We start from the raw sequence: 14,175 nt of genomic DNA, 5'->3' as shown, positions 1-14,175 counted from the left end.
GATGGGCAGATCACTCCTGCCTCTTTCCATGGGGGAGATGCAGAAGTGACCACTTCAGCTGTTATACCTGAAGCATAGGAGGAGACCTTCAGGAGGCCTTCATGCAAACCTTCTGTTGCCTCACCTTTGTAACATCTAAAGGGCTCAATCCAGTACAGAGTCCAAAGACCTCCCTGAGCCATAAGCATCGTGGAAACAGACAAGGTGCCTTTTTCAGACACCAAGCAATCCCCACGTTATTGTAGCCAAGTGGTTAGAGGCCTTGCATGCTCTTCTCCCACCTCATGTCAACAGACAAAGCCACAGCAGAGGCTGTGTATAGAGATATACATGTAGATACACGCTGCAAAAAATACAGTCATGTAGTACATCAGAACTCCCTCATCACTGAGGCCAGAGGGTCACTGAAAGGGGACGCCCTGAAAAGCATCCATTTCACAACAGCAGGAAAATGGAGGAAGATGATAACGAAAGAGGTATATCACGTCAACATAACCAGAGCTGAACAGCCCTATATATCCTCCCAAGCTATCAGGCCTTTTCATTGGACACTGATCCCAAATCTTGCCAATTTATGTCAAGGTAGGTAGACTGTTGGGGGTAGAGAGAGAGGGAGAGAGATAACATACGCAGGTAAAACATAACAAAATTTAGCAATCCAAGTAACAAGGGGAGCCAGGCCCAACCCCCGCCAGCAAAGGGGCAGCCATTTTGTCTCTGAGTCAACACACATGCACACAAGCTTGGCGCCACCTGAAGGAGGCAGCAGCAAATGCCATTTGTCAAGTCCGGCAGTCAACATGAACGATCTCCATCCACTTCCTTTGCAGACAGGAAGCAGAGCAGCTTCAGCTGCATCCCAACACTTCCGTGGCTATATCATCATTCTGTAGTCTGCCACCAAGCCGCTGAGTTCAAGGGGAGCATCGAGGCCCTGAAGGTGGCAGAATTGTGTACTCGACTTGAATCCTAGCTCAGAGAAAACAGGTCTTGGTGGGATAGCTTCACTCTGGGCCACAGTCACTCACAGAACTCAGCGCCATTGCACAGAGTCCTTGGTAGCTGAGAATCTCTCTCCAAGGATACAACTGGCCTTCTCCAGCCCTGGCTACAAAACCATCACAAATGCCAGGGCTGGGCCTCAGATCTCTTGCAGGAAGTCGACGGGAAAGAGCCCCACTTTGCGGCCAGTGTAGACTTTCACGTACCCGTTCAGCTCCTCACCTTTCTGCACCACAATCTACAGCAGAATGAAGGAAAAGGGGGAATGGGTGAGGAAGGTTTGATGCCACATGGGGATTATAAGGTTATCACTTCTCCCAGAAGGAGGAGGGAAAACAGCCCTTTGTCATCTATGCAAGTTTGAAGGTATTACAAATTTAAAAGCAACCACAGAACAGCAGTGTGAGGCTGACCTTTAAAAGAATGCAAGGCTTGAAGGAACAGAAGCAGCGGTAGGGTTTAAAACCACCCAGATCAGGGTTTGAAAGCCCTACATGAGGCTGTAGTTTTGGGCTGCAACTCCGATCAGCCCCACCCAGCATGGACAATGGTCAGGTATTGTGGGACTTGTAGTCCAAAACATCTGGAGGGGCACAAATTGCCTGCCCCTCCTCTAGAGGGAGAGAAGAGAACCTGCGAGATGGCGTGGCCACTTTCAGCAGAGCTGAATATTCTGCAACATTTAGTCTGGCCTAGAGAGATTGAAAGTGGGAAGCACCTGGTGGTGTTCAGTGCCTGAGCAGTGGTATCTCAACACTAGGGGTGGTTTCACAAGTGACACTAAGGGCATTACTAGACGAGGCTGTAGCGCGCGTTACCTTCCGCAGTCACGTCGAGGCTTCCAGATGACGTTCACGAGGATCCGCCGTTATCCTGCGGTGAAGCCTCTTTCTCCCAACTTTAAAAAAGTGAGTTCTAGTGCGCCTTTTCCTGCCGTCCCGCGGTAATTCGGAGTACGTGTGGGAGGATGTGAGGTCACTGCGGTCCCCACTGGGCAGGAAAAGGCGTGCTAAGGGGGAGTGGTCAGCAGCTTCGGTCAAGCCGCCTCCGCCATTTGCGCGCAATCCGCCAGCTGGGGCAGCGTGGCGGAGCGGCTTTTTTTTATTATTACCCCAGTGATAGTTTGCGCAGGAACGGAGGAACGGAAAAGTGGCTGGTGACTCCTTGCGGTGGGCAGCTACCGTGGCCGCATAATGGCGGTGCTGTACGCTGCCTGTTAGTGTGGGTACCAGGCTGGCAGAGGGCAGAGCTGTTTGTGGGCTGCTGCTATGGCTACGGCCAGATGTGGGTTGGCTCCTTGGGATGGGGCACAGGGCACAGAGGCGGTCATCGCCACCGACACCTCAGAGGCATGATGGGAGATGTAGGCACAGAGTGCCCATGCAGATGATTGACCTCGGGTCATATTACACCCGCCACGACCCCCATCAGGAAGTGAGCGCATCAATGTTGACCCTCAACAGCACCAGCAGCACTTCAGCTGGCACTGCCACTGCCACCGGGCCGGCGGCGGCATCGCTGACGGCCACGCAAGTTTGCGGTCTTTCGGACTTGCGCAAACCGTGCAGCGAGCGAAAAAAAAAGCCGCAGCAATCAGGCCGGTGTGGCTGCGCAACCGTGCTCACGGCGGCGGCAGCACAACCGGCGCAAACTTCCGCCACAAATCGAAGGCAGGTGTGGATCATGAGGCGTCACGGCTGAACGGGAAAATCCGCTTTCACCGCTCCTCAACGATGGAACACCCGGTAGGTCTAGCAAAGCCCTGTGAATCCGTTTTAAGAATCAGTCATGCCTGAATGATATTAATTCAGGCCACAAAAAAAAGAAAGAAGGGGGGGGGTTCATTTTAAAGTCAGATCTACATTATAGGCCACAAACCCTTTTTTCAATCAGTTTACAGACCAGGAAAAATGCTAAATTGTTTTAAGCACCACTTGCATATTGCTCAGGGATTCAAGAAACACACATTTCTAAGGGTTGGTAGGAGTTCCTCAAACTACCTTGTTTCTGGTTCTGACTCACAGGGCTAATTATAGGAAGGAATATAAGAGTGGAATGCGTCTCCCTCAATGATAGAAGTATAGGTGTGTGTATGTATATATGTATGGTGTGGAGGGAAGGGAGAGAAAGCTATTGACTGTTAGCAGTTTTGTTATTTGTTGTTGTTGCTTTTGTTTTGCTTTTCAATGGCTGCTGGGAGTAAATAATAATAATAATAATAATAATAATAATAATAATAATAATAATAAGGCTATTTATATCCAGTATCACCAGTTTTGTAGTCATTTTTCCCATTATTTCTATGCTGCCCAGTAGACAAAGTTCTCTGGGCGGTTCACAAATTAAAACTCTAGAATACAACATGATAAATCCTAAAATAAAACCCTTAACACCTTTTATTAAAACATAATAACACCAGAGTAAAAACCAGCAGCAGGGTAAAGATCTAAAAACACAAGAACACATTTATAAACAGAAGTGAAGGACCAAAAAGCCTTCAGGACTAAAAGTATGCGGGGGTTTTTTAAGACCCATTAGCATGAGAAATACCTGCAGGGGCTTGGCAGTTTGAGGGCGTGTGTGAAGCATGAGCTCATGAAGGAAGCGGTTCTGTAGATCAGGGAACTGAGCATCCATTTCCAGAGTTTTGGTCCAAAGTTACACCACTGTTCTGGCTTTCAGACTTCTGTGTATGTAAGTTTTGGGGAGTTAAGCTATAGCTGGATAAAGTGACTTACCTGATCCTTTTTTAGCGTGATCTGTCCAATCTCTTTATTGCCCACGAAGGACCGCATCACCTTGTGTACTCGTTCTCCTGCACGCACCCGGATAATGAAGTTTGGTGGAAAGTATCCGATTTTGTCCCCGACCTCCCCAATTTTCTTGCCCTAGGAGATCCACACGCAAAGGTAAACTCTAAGGAAGCCAGCACACCAAAAATTCCAAATTCTACCACCACCAAACAGGACAGAATTAATATACTTGAATTTATTTCCTGAAAAACAACTAGAAAGAGGGGGAAAGTCTTGATAATTCTTAACACATAAACAAGAGGAGGAGGAGGAGGAGGAGGAGGAGGAGAAGAAGAAGAAGAGAAGAAGAAGAAGAAGAAGAAGAAGAAGAAGAAGAAGAAGAAGAAGAAGAAGAAGAAGAAGAAGAAGAAGATATAGGCCCCATTCAGAAGACACCTTAAACCATGGCTTCAACCATGGTGAATAAGGCTTTTTTCTTTATTCACCATGGTTAAAGCCATGGTTTAAGGTGTCTTCTGAACACAGCCTGACTTTCTGGCTTAATCACCATGGTTAAAGCCATGGTTTAAGGTGTCTTCTGAACGGGGCCACTAACTACTATTTTAGAATATAGGCTCTTGCTAACAGAATACATTTCGATTTCTTCTTCTTCCTTTCCAAAAACGTACATCAATAACCATCCAGATTTCTCATTAAGTTATTTTCAGGATAGTGACTTGCCATGTTCTAAATGGGGAACATTAAAAAAAAAACACATTTTGGACAAGAAAGGTTACTAAAGCCTTACAAAAAGGTTATTTTCAAAAAGGACCAAAAAAATCAAAATTAATGTTACAGGTTTTTTTTGAACCTCTTCACAAAAGTGTCCAGTTCATTACCACAGAAAACAGGGCACGTTTCATTCATAAAGTGTTATTGGCTGAGGATGGACTATTTCATGTTTTGAGGCATGCATGGGCTTTCCAATCCTGTGATTGATTCATAATGATAATGCCATGGGAGGGGTGGAAATTGCAGGGGAGAATAATCAGGCAGGAACAGGTGCTTCACCACTATCCTCTTCAATAATTCTCCTCAGTCCATTTGTCACCCAGTCAGAAAGAAGTCTGGCTGGAGCAGGCAAGGCAGTAGGAGGATAACACACACACACACGCCCCTTGGCCAACACACACAAACACATATATGAACCTCACAGGGAAACAACCTCCCAGGGAATGGCAATCTGGAGTGGAGAAATGTCAAGCAGAGAAAGAACTGAGCACCCACTCTCTCTTCTGCCACTTCCCTGCTCATCCCCCCCCCCCACCGTACTTTTTTTTAAAAAAGTAGTGTGGTGGCTTCATTGTGTATAAACAGTAGCCCTTAAACAATGAGCTCTTCCACAAATGTAAATGAGTACTAAATTGGTTTAACTCTTATGGGGTTACCCAAAAAAGCATGGTAGCAGACTTCAGTGCTAAACCATCCCAAGCCTTTTCACAGATCAATATGCACCAAGACCCTATTTTTAGTTAGTTTATTTATTTAGAAGATTAATACTGTATTTCTTCGATTCTAAGATGCACTTCCCCACCCCCCATATAAACAACTCTAAAAACGGGGTGCGTCTTAGAATCGCGGGGTGCGATTATTATTCTTAGAATCAAAGCTTTTTTTCTGTGGGTGGTACTGAAATGAGTGTGCGTCTTACAATCGATGGTGTGTTACAATCAAAGAAATACGGTAGCTTACTTTTCAATCAAATGATTCTCAAGGCCCCCCCCACACACACACACCTCAAAAAAATTGTCTATTTTGTTCTCAGTAGACAAACCACAGGTATCACACAGACTGCTAAATCTCCCCCCACTCTGGCCTGGTTCAGACAACACGCTAAACCATGCTGCTTAACCACAAAATGGTTAATGGTTAAGCATGGTTTTGCGTGTTGTCTGAACCAGGCCAGCGTGTGCCACTCTTATCTACCTTATCTCTGCACCTTTCTTGGTGTTGATTGCTGCTGGCTTGCTGGCACTTCAGTCCTGGCTGTCATGTTAAGGAAAGGACATCTGAGTACCTACGCAGAGCACCCGCAGCAGGTACAGGAAACCAACCATTGCCCTCAACTCAGAGGTCACAGGCCAGACTTGTTCACCATCCTATTTGACTCAGTAACAGCACTTCAAAGGCCAAGCATCAATAAAACCGGTATGTATTTGTCACATGAACATGCTTTGAGCAGCACTGAAGGAGCAGAGAGAAGCCCACAACTGAGACAGCAAGTCAAGCTCAAACAGCCTAGTTCTAAAACTATAAGTGAGGTAAGCCTCAAAGAATGCTTATGGCCCCAATGGACTTTGTAGATATTTTTAAATATTCGTTCCAGAGACCAGAAACAATTCCCCTCAAATAGCCAGGGCCTGGTCCTGAAGCAGAAACACTCTTCTTACCCGCCACCATTCTTCATTGGAGTCATCAACGATGGCAACTTTGTCCCCAGGGCTGAAAGAGAACAGGCCCAATTTGAAAATATTGCTGCAAACCACAATGGGCCATACATTCTGGAGCTGCCCGCAGAGATTCTGGAGCCTTGGACAGGTTATTAACTCTCTCCCCAGCTTGAGTAGTTGACCAAACCAGACAGGAACAAACTTTCCTCACTACCATGGCTAACATTCACCAAGATTAGGAAGGTCTCGATGAGCTCTGGTGGTTGCCTAGCAACTGCCACATTCATTATTCTTCTTCACTCAGCAAGACTCATTGGATGGTGGGGCTCTACTCTCATCACCACTGGAATTGATGTCTGCATTCCAATGCCATATTCTCATAGCCCCCCTCATCCTGACCCTGACCACAACTCCACCACCTTTCTAAAGCCCTGTAAGCCGTCCTGAGACAGAATGGGGGAAGTCAAGCTCCAGTATCACTATAGCCTTCCTATACCTCATTAACTCCAGGTTAGAGCGGCTTGATTGAAATCATGAAAATAACATTGAACTTAGAGAGACAGCTATGGTGTTTTCCGCAGGACTCGGATGTCCTTCAGTAAGGAACAACCCTTCAAAATAAGCGACACCTTTTTATTTTTTTGCTAAGCGCCTCATTTTTAACATAGTCCCTCACATACATTTGCATCCCACCCTGGATAAGTTATGTGGGTACGATGGGTTGAACAGTTTTGCTTTCCCCACCACCACCACCACCGAGATCTTTTAGAAGTCTTCCCAGTCTAGCAGGAGTAGACATTTGGCAGAGAAACTTTTAGACTTTATTTCCCTTGCATGTCCCAAAGCCTCTAGCTATTAATTACTGCTCAGACAACTGGGAAAAGCAAACTTAGATATACACCACCTTCACATGTTACTTTTCCCAGTGCTGACATTAATCTCAGTGTCAAAATTAACAAGTAAAATGGCGTTCAGGTGACAGCTAGGAACACCCTACCGAAGCCTTCCCTAACATGGAGCCCTCCAAATGTGTTGGACTCCAACTCCCATAATCCTCAGCTACCATCAACTATGCTGGCTGGGGATTATGGAAGTTGTAGTCCTACACATCTGGAGGACATAAGGTTGGGGAAAGGCAGTCCTAGAGGATCTAGCTTCACTTCTGTGATAAGAGGTGAGCTAAGTATATCAGAAACTCAACCTAAATAGTTGCCATGCTGGGAGTTGCCTCTGATTCCGAGACTGTCAGAGCTTGGTGTATCCTGACCAACAGCAACATCACCAACAACAAAATAAATCTTCTCACTCACTGGAAATCCAGGTCATCCTTCTCCAAGGCCTTGAAGCGATAAAGTGCAATAAAGTAATGAGACTGGGGGAACCCAGTCTGCTGCTTCTTACTCTGTTGAAAAGAAGAAAGGAGGCACGTTCAGACTAAGCAGTCGGACTTCTTGACAGCAGTCAGAAAAGCCAGGGTCCCTTCAAGGCTCAAAAAGAATAGCCTCTCCAAGGGTTCCCTTGCAAACAGTTCCAAAACCACATCCTTCCCAGGTCTTCGTTTTGTCCAACGTGGGGGTAATGCACACTAAATCATTGCCACAGACAGGCCATTTGAAACAGCTCCCCAATGTGAGCAGAAATTCAAATTGGCCTCCTTGTGAAGCCAAGTTCACATATTCTGGCCTTTAATTTAATTTAATTTATTTTTTTATTTTTAATGTTGTTTAAAACATTTGTATGTTTTTAGAAAAAAAACTTTCAATTCAAAATCTCCAGGGCAGTTTACAATAATCAATAAAACTACAATACAAACACTAAATGGCAGTGCTAATAACAACCGTAGAAGTAGGAGAAACACCTCAGGGGTTCAAAGCCTGGGGGAAAAATCTAGAAGACATGACACAGGGGCACCAGGTGAACCTGACTGGGGAAAGTATTCCAGAAGGATAGTGCCATGGCCAAAAAGGTCCAACGCCCCTGAAGACATCCTCTTCACTTCAGACAATGGGGGCACCTGGAAGAGGGCCTCGGAGGGATCCCTGTAGATCCCTGAAGTCTCTCTATCCCTGCCCAAAACCGTTTATGCCAGGAGGACTTAAAGTCCCATTTATACATTGAGCACCTTAACACCAAGGGCTGCCATGTGTAGGGAATTCGGTTGCTTTTTCCTCTGCACCCATCCTGTCCACAAATGTGCATGGCCGGGTTCGTGCTGACATTTTCCTCATGCAATTCGCAGCTTGCAGCCGTTTCAATTATCTCAACAGCTCAGGGAATACACCCTTGAGCGGCTCCACACACGTCTGGGATGTGGGGAAGGAGGGGGCTTTGCAGGTCAGAGTGTGCGACGTCCAGGCTTGCTGCTCTTCAGGCACAGCACACTACACACACACACACACACACACACACACACACACACACACACACCACCCCATAGGAGGAAACAGGCAGGCAGGCAGGCAGGCAGCCACCTTGTCATCAGGTGCATTCTTCTCCGCCTTCTGCCCTTCTGGATTTCCTGGATGCCCACAAAAAAAAGGGGGGGGAAGAAGACAAGGTAAGAGCAGAGTTCAGAGAGTTGCCCCCTTCCCCTGACTGAGGCATTGAAAATAACATCCCCCAAAATACAACTCTTTCCCCTAGTTTTGTTCTCTGTAATGTTCCCTAAAAATGAACAATCCTTCCACTCCATTTTCATGGTTTTTACCATGCTCAGCCTTAGCAGTAATATGCATGTCTGTACATTGCATTTGCCTCATCCTTTTCGTTTTGTTTCCCCTATAATTATTTATTTATTTATGTTTATTATTACATTTAAATATAGGAACCCAAGGTGGGTTCCTATAATCCTCCTCCTCTCCATTTTATCCTCACAACAACAACCCTGTGAAGTAGGTTGGGCTGAGAGTCCATGACTGGCCCAAAGTCACCCACTGGGCTTCCATGGACGAATGCATTCCTGACAACTGGCCATGGTGGCTGGGGATGATGGGAGTTGAAGACCAAATCATCTGAAGGGCACCAGGTTGGGGAAGGCTGCCCCACATCTAGAGCACACACATTCCTGTTAGCATTACCAGGGGAGACCTGAGGTCAAGGACACTTCTTTGCTCTGTCTCCAACGCTTGAGAAATGCAAATAACCACTCCAGGCAGTGGAGGCTGGTGGCTCCGATTTCAGTAGGCCTGTGAATCCATTCTGGGATTCAGTCAGAATCAGCCAGAACTCTAAAAGGTGCTATCCAAGGCATTGAACCAATTTGGTGGCTAGACTTCAGCACCTTGGATAGTTCCTAGTTTTAACAAAAGGCTACATAGGAACTGGCTTGGTGTTTTGGAGAGAATTGTTAGTAATTGCCTTGTGTCAAAACTATTGCTTATGCACAGACATTGCTATTTGGTATCACTCATTTGGGACAGTGCAGTTGAAAGCTTTGATTCCTGCCCCCTATTTTTAACTACTTCTGCCTCTTGTATTACTGGTCTGCATGAGTTTGACATCTGATGAGCGAATGTTTGCACTGCAGAGCCTTCTGGGAGCAGATTTTCCAAGGCCTGACAACTTACCTTCCTCAGGTTTGCCACTCTCTTGCTTTGGGGCCTCTGTTTCCTCCTCCATCATAGCAGCCAATGGCTAAAAAACAAGAAGAGAAATGTGTGACAAGAAGGTGTATATAGCATATCCTTTGTTGCTGATTGCAATGCAGCATCCTCACTCAGCCACATTAATAGGGATATAAAACACACGTTCCTGGCACTGAGGGACACTGGGAAACAGAATAGAGCCACGGGGCAAGCACAACCACAGGGAATTCTGGGTAATGTGATGCTAGGCAGGGCCCCAGAAGACTCTGGTAGATGTTTAAAAGTCTCTGCATACGAGCATAAAAACTGTGTCGCACAAGTACTGGTTGCATAAATGGAGCCTACCATGGTATACCCCCTTCATTTCTTCCTGGGAAGAAGGAATTCTCAATCAGTCAGTAGTTGCTGTGGGCCTCTGGAGAGGGATTTGGGGAAGCAGGGCTGCCAATTCCCAACCTGCCTCAAGGTGCTTCAGTTTCCCAAGATTGGGAAGAAGTGGTTAGGTATCGTCTCCCCTGCTGCAGTATTCAAATTGGCCCACCTGCCCCATCTGCCATCTGAGGCTGGAACTATAACATTAAATGTGTGGCTCCTGCTGATGACAGTAGCCCATGATTAATTCCTCCGTCCCCTTTCTCACAGCCTCACTTTATAGCATGGTGCATTTCTCTGCCTTGCAGCCGCTGCCACCGATACTATGGGACATGGGCAGGGAAGCACATAAACCTGACGTCATCAGGATGCAAGTAAGCTGTCCCAGGCATTATTACAGCTGGGTTGGGGAGCTAAACCATATCATTGCGTGTTCCAGCAGTCACAATGCATTTTATGTAAAATGCCGTTCCAATCAGAGAAAGGCAAGATATGAAGAAGGAGCAAGCACTCTGAATGCTGCAGCCTTCCATTGCAGCACGGAAACAGGGACGGAGGAAATGGGGAAGAAGCAAGGGGTAGAACTGTTCAATACTGTGTGTCACAATAACCCTTTAGAACAAGGACGGGGAATCTGCGACCCTGCAAATGTTGCTGGGGTGTAGTTCCCATCATTCCCAGCGAGCATGATCAATGGCCAGGGACCAGCAACACCCTTGACTTTAGAACTAGTTTGCTCCAAATTCTACCACTCCAACTCAACGGCTGTTATTAAGGGAGGATACTGTGGCTATGAGACAACTGGTAAGAACATAAGAGGTGCCATGCTGGATCAGACCAAGGGTCCATCTAGTCCAGCGCTACGTTCACACAGTGGCCAACCAGTTGTCAACCAGGGACCAACAAAGCAGGACATGGTGCAACAGCACCCACCCGCCCATGTTCCCCAGCAACTAGTGCACACAGGCTTACTGCCTCAAATACTGGAGATAGCACACAACCATCAGGGCTAGTAGCCATGGATAGCCTTCTCCTCCAGGAATTTATCCAATCCTCTTTCATGTCAGGACATTTCCCCACCCTGGCTCCTTACATTCTTTTTGTCATCTTGCCCTTTCTTGCGCTCTTTGTTTGCCATGACGACACCCGTCCGCAGCGTGTCAAACACAGGGTCACTTCGGCTAGCTGTGGAGTGAGACCAACACCCCAAAATTAGGACGCCTTTTGTGATGGCGGAGGACGTCCACCATGTGAGGGGTAGAGGCATGACGTGGGTTACTTACCACCAGAAAGTTGTTGGGCGCTGTACAATGGAGAGCTATAAGCACGCCGGAAGCCTGGGGGCTGCAGGGCAAAGATGAGTGTTATGCACAGGCAAGGGGGTAGCAAAAAGGGGACAAAGCCCCTCCCTCTCCAAAACTACATGGGGGGGGGGCTGCCAACAGAGTCAGCATTTATCCTTGAAGAATATCTCTACCCCAGGCTCAGATATCCATTCGTTAAAAATAGGGCTAAGCAGAAAAGCAAAGAGGTTCATTTTTTTGCAAATATTTACGTCAGATGGAGAAAGAACGCCGCCTTTCGTTGATTTGGGGGCAGTACTGTGAACGGGGTGCAGATCTGCATGCCTAGAGCAGGAGTGGGCAACTTGTGGTCCTCCAGGTGTTTTGACCTATAATTCCCATGATTCCTTACAACACGCTAAGCAACACTGGCCCTGTTCAGATGACACGCTCAGCCATGTTGCTTAAGTGTTTTGAGCTAAACATTATGGCTTAGGATGTCATGTGAACCATGACTTAGTGTGACGTGTGAACCATTCCTAACCATTGTGGCTACATTACCACAGTTTAAACACACTCACTAGCCATTTGCTGCAAAAGGGTTAGTGGCCTAACCATGGCATAGCGTGTTGTCTGAACAGGCCCACTCAGTGGTTGAATGTGGGTTGTTCTTGAACTGTGGGGTTTGGTTGTTGAACTGTCGGTTAGCATGATCTCTGAACCCAGGACATTTTCCACAGGGTGGCTTGTTAATTATGCAGTGGCTTGTTAACCACTCTGAACAACTCAACAACAAACCATGAACTCTCAAGATGGCTTGTTTGAGAAAAAAAAATAAACCACATTGCATGGTAAAAAAAAAAAAAAAAGCCACTCTGCACCCTATGGGAAATGTCCTGGGTTCTGGCTAGGGCTCATGAAAGTTCTAGGCCAAAACATCTAGAAGTTGCCCACCCATGGCCTAGAAACACAGAGCTTCTGAGAAACCACGCCAGATCTTCACCAAGCAGGATATCACACTTTGAAAACGTTTTGAAAACTATATGGCGTGTGTCCTGGGCCCCAACAGTTGTCACTATTGTTATAAACCATTTCATAGCACTAGTGTAGATCCCGCCACAGATGACAATGCAATCACTTCATGAATAAGACAACTAATTATAACAGGTCACAAGGAAGGGAGCTGTTCCTCAGAACATCGATAAGGAGAGACGATGACCCCCGGCCCTTTCATTGGCCTGCTTGGAGGAGAGCCTGATTGGTTGAGCTCAACCACATGACCTGTTCAGGAAGCACTGCCCTACCTGTAGCTATGGTTGCCCTCACTTACATCATCACATTCACAATGTGATCCCTGGATGGCAGGGATCATTCAAAGAAGGAGAGATCACAGGGAAATGAGCACCAAAGCAGCCCCAGCCCAGGAAAGCAACGCCTGTGAACTGCCAACACTACTGAAAAAAGTAAACATACGTGTTTTTTGGAGGACTATTTTTGTTCCCTCAGAAGCATGTCTAAAATGTTCACAGTAGAACATTCAGTGCAGCACTTTTTGAAAAACAATATATCACCTTCTGGAGAAGACTTTAATAATATGCAAACGTGCTTTATAAATCTTTATCTCGCTCTGCCACATAACTGCTCAGAGTTAGGTTGTTGTTATTATTCCCATGTTGCAGTTGGCGAACTGAAATCAAGGAACAACTTAACCAAGGGGATGCACTGAATCCCAAGATGAAAAGGATTTGAATCAGGTCTTTTAAAGTCGAAGGGTTGTATCCAATGTCAGTCCTACTTAAAATAGACCCACTAGGGCTGTTCACAAAACACGCTAACCCACATTTGGTGGTCAACTGTAGGTTGTTTGTTGAACCGTGGATTGTTTTTTTTTTTTAACCTAGGTTAATGTGTTATCTGAACGCAGCTGAGGTGGCTTGTTAGCCATGCAGTGTGGCTTATTTTCCCAAACAGACCACTTGAGAACCCATGGTTTATTGTTGTCTTGTTCAGGGTGGTTAACAAGCTACACTGCATGGTCAACAAGCCACTCTGCAGACGTATAGACAACACACTAACCCACAGTTCAAAACAACCCACACTGAACCACTGACTGTGGGTGAGTGTGTTGTGTGAACAGCCCCATTGAAATGAATGGGACTTAAGTTAATCAGGTCCACATAGGGAACATGATGCAATCCACATACAGGTTACAATGAATGCGCATTTCTGGTTTTTTTGTTTATTTGTGCTCTGCTTAAATATGAGCTTATGCTTGCTGCTGGCAAGCTGTGCCTTCCCAAAATATAAGTAATGAAATGCACACATTTGCAAAAGTCATGTATCATTGACGTTCAAGTTGTGCATTGTTTTCTACTTTAAGCTCTTATCATGTAGGAAACTGAATCTGATGTGAATCAGGGTGATTTGGACGGCTTTGAAACAGGGTTTTGATCCGGAGGGAATCAAAACAGGTCCAAATCAGTCTGAAGCGAAACCGCATGATCTGAATAGATTCAGATTGATTCGGAGCCTTTCGCAAGCACAGATAGACATGAAAATTGGCACCATGGTAGGACATCAGTAGGGCTTTATCTCTGCCATTTTTGAAGCATATCGGTTCATCCCCTGATTTGTAGGAATGTTTTAAAATTTGAGGTTTTAAAATTAAGTTTTTAAGAATACGCTGTCATTTTTTAAGATAAAGAGCGGAAACTTAGCACCATGATAGCTCCTAAATAGGGCTTTAGGCATG

General features: G+C 46.0%; 1 protein-coding gene across 5 annotated transcripts in view; it reads right to left on the bottom strand.

The window, feature by feature from the left end:
• Window positions 1–313: 313 nt before the first annotated feature.
• Window positions 314–14,175, bottom strand: part of STAC3 (SH3 and cysteine rich domain 3) — a 35,572-nt gene continuing 21,710 nt past the window's right edge. For all 5 annotated transcript variants that reach the window (XM_063119238.1, XM_063119241.1, XM_063119242.1 and 2 more), the window contains 8 exons: window positions 11,424–11,484; window positions 11,234–11,325; window positions 9,751–9,817; window positions 8,656–8,702; window positions 7,495–7,586; window positions 6,185–6,236; window positions 3,741–3,890; window positions 314–1,240 (listed from right to left, as the gene is read on the bottom strand). In XM_063119238.1, the coding sequence (XP_062975308.1) occupies window positions 1,142–1,240; window positions 3,741–3,890; window positions 6,185–6,236; window positions 7,495–7,586; window positions 8,656–8,702; window positions 9,751–9,817; window positions 11,234–11,325; window positions 11,424–11,484 (660 nt within the window). In that variant the 3' untranslated portion in view covers window positions 314–1,141. The remainder of the gene's footprint in view (window positions 1,241–3,740; window positions 3,891–6,184; window positions 6,237–7,494; window positions 7,587–8,655; window positions 8,703–9,750; window positions 9,818–11,233; window positions 11,326–11,423; window positions 11,485–14,175) is intronic.

The sequence above is a fragment of the Elgaria multicarinata genome, chromosome 3 (genome assembly GCF_023053635.1).
Source record: "Elgaria multicarinata webbii isolate HBS135686 ecotype San Diego chromosome 3, rElgMul1.1.pri, whole genome shotgun sequence".
NCBI classification, from domain to species: Eukaryota; Metazoa; Chordata; class Lepidosauria; order Squamata; family Anguidae; genus Elgaria; species Elgaria multicarinata.
The sequence above is the reverse complement of the archived record's forward strand: the minus strand, read 5'-3'. Positions and strand labels throughout refer to the sequence as shown.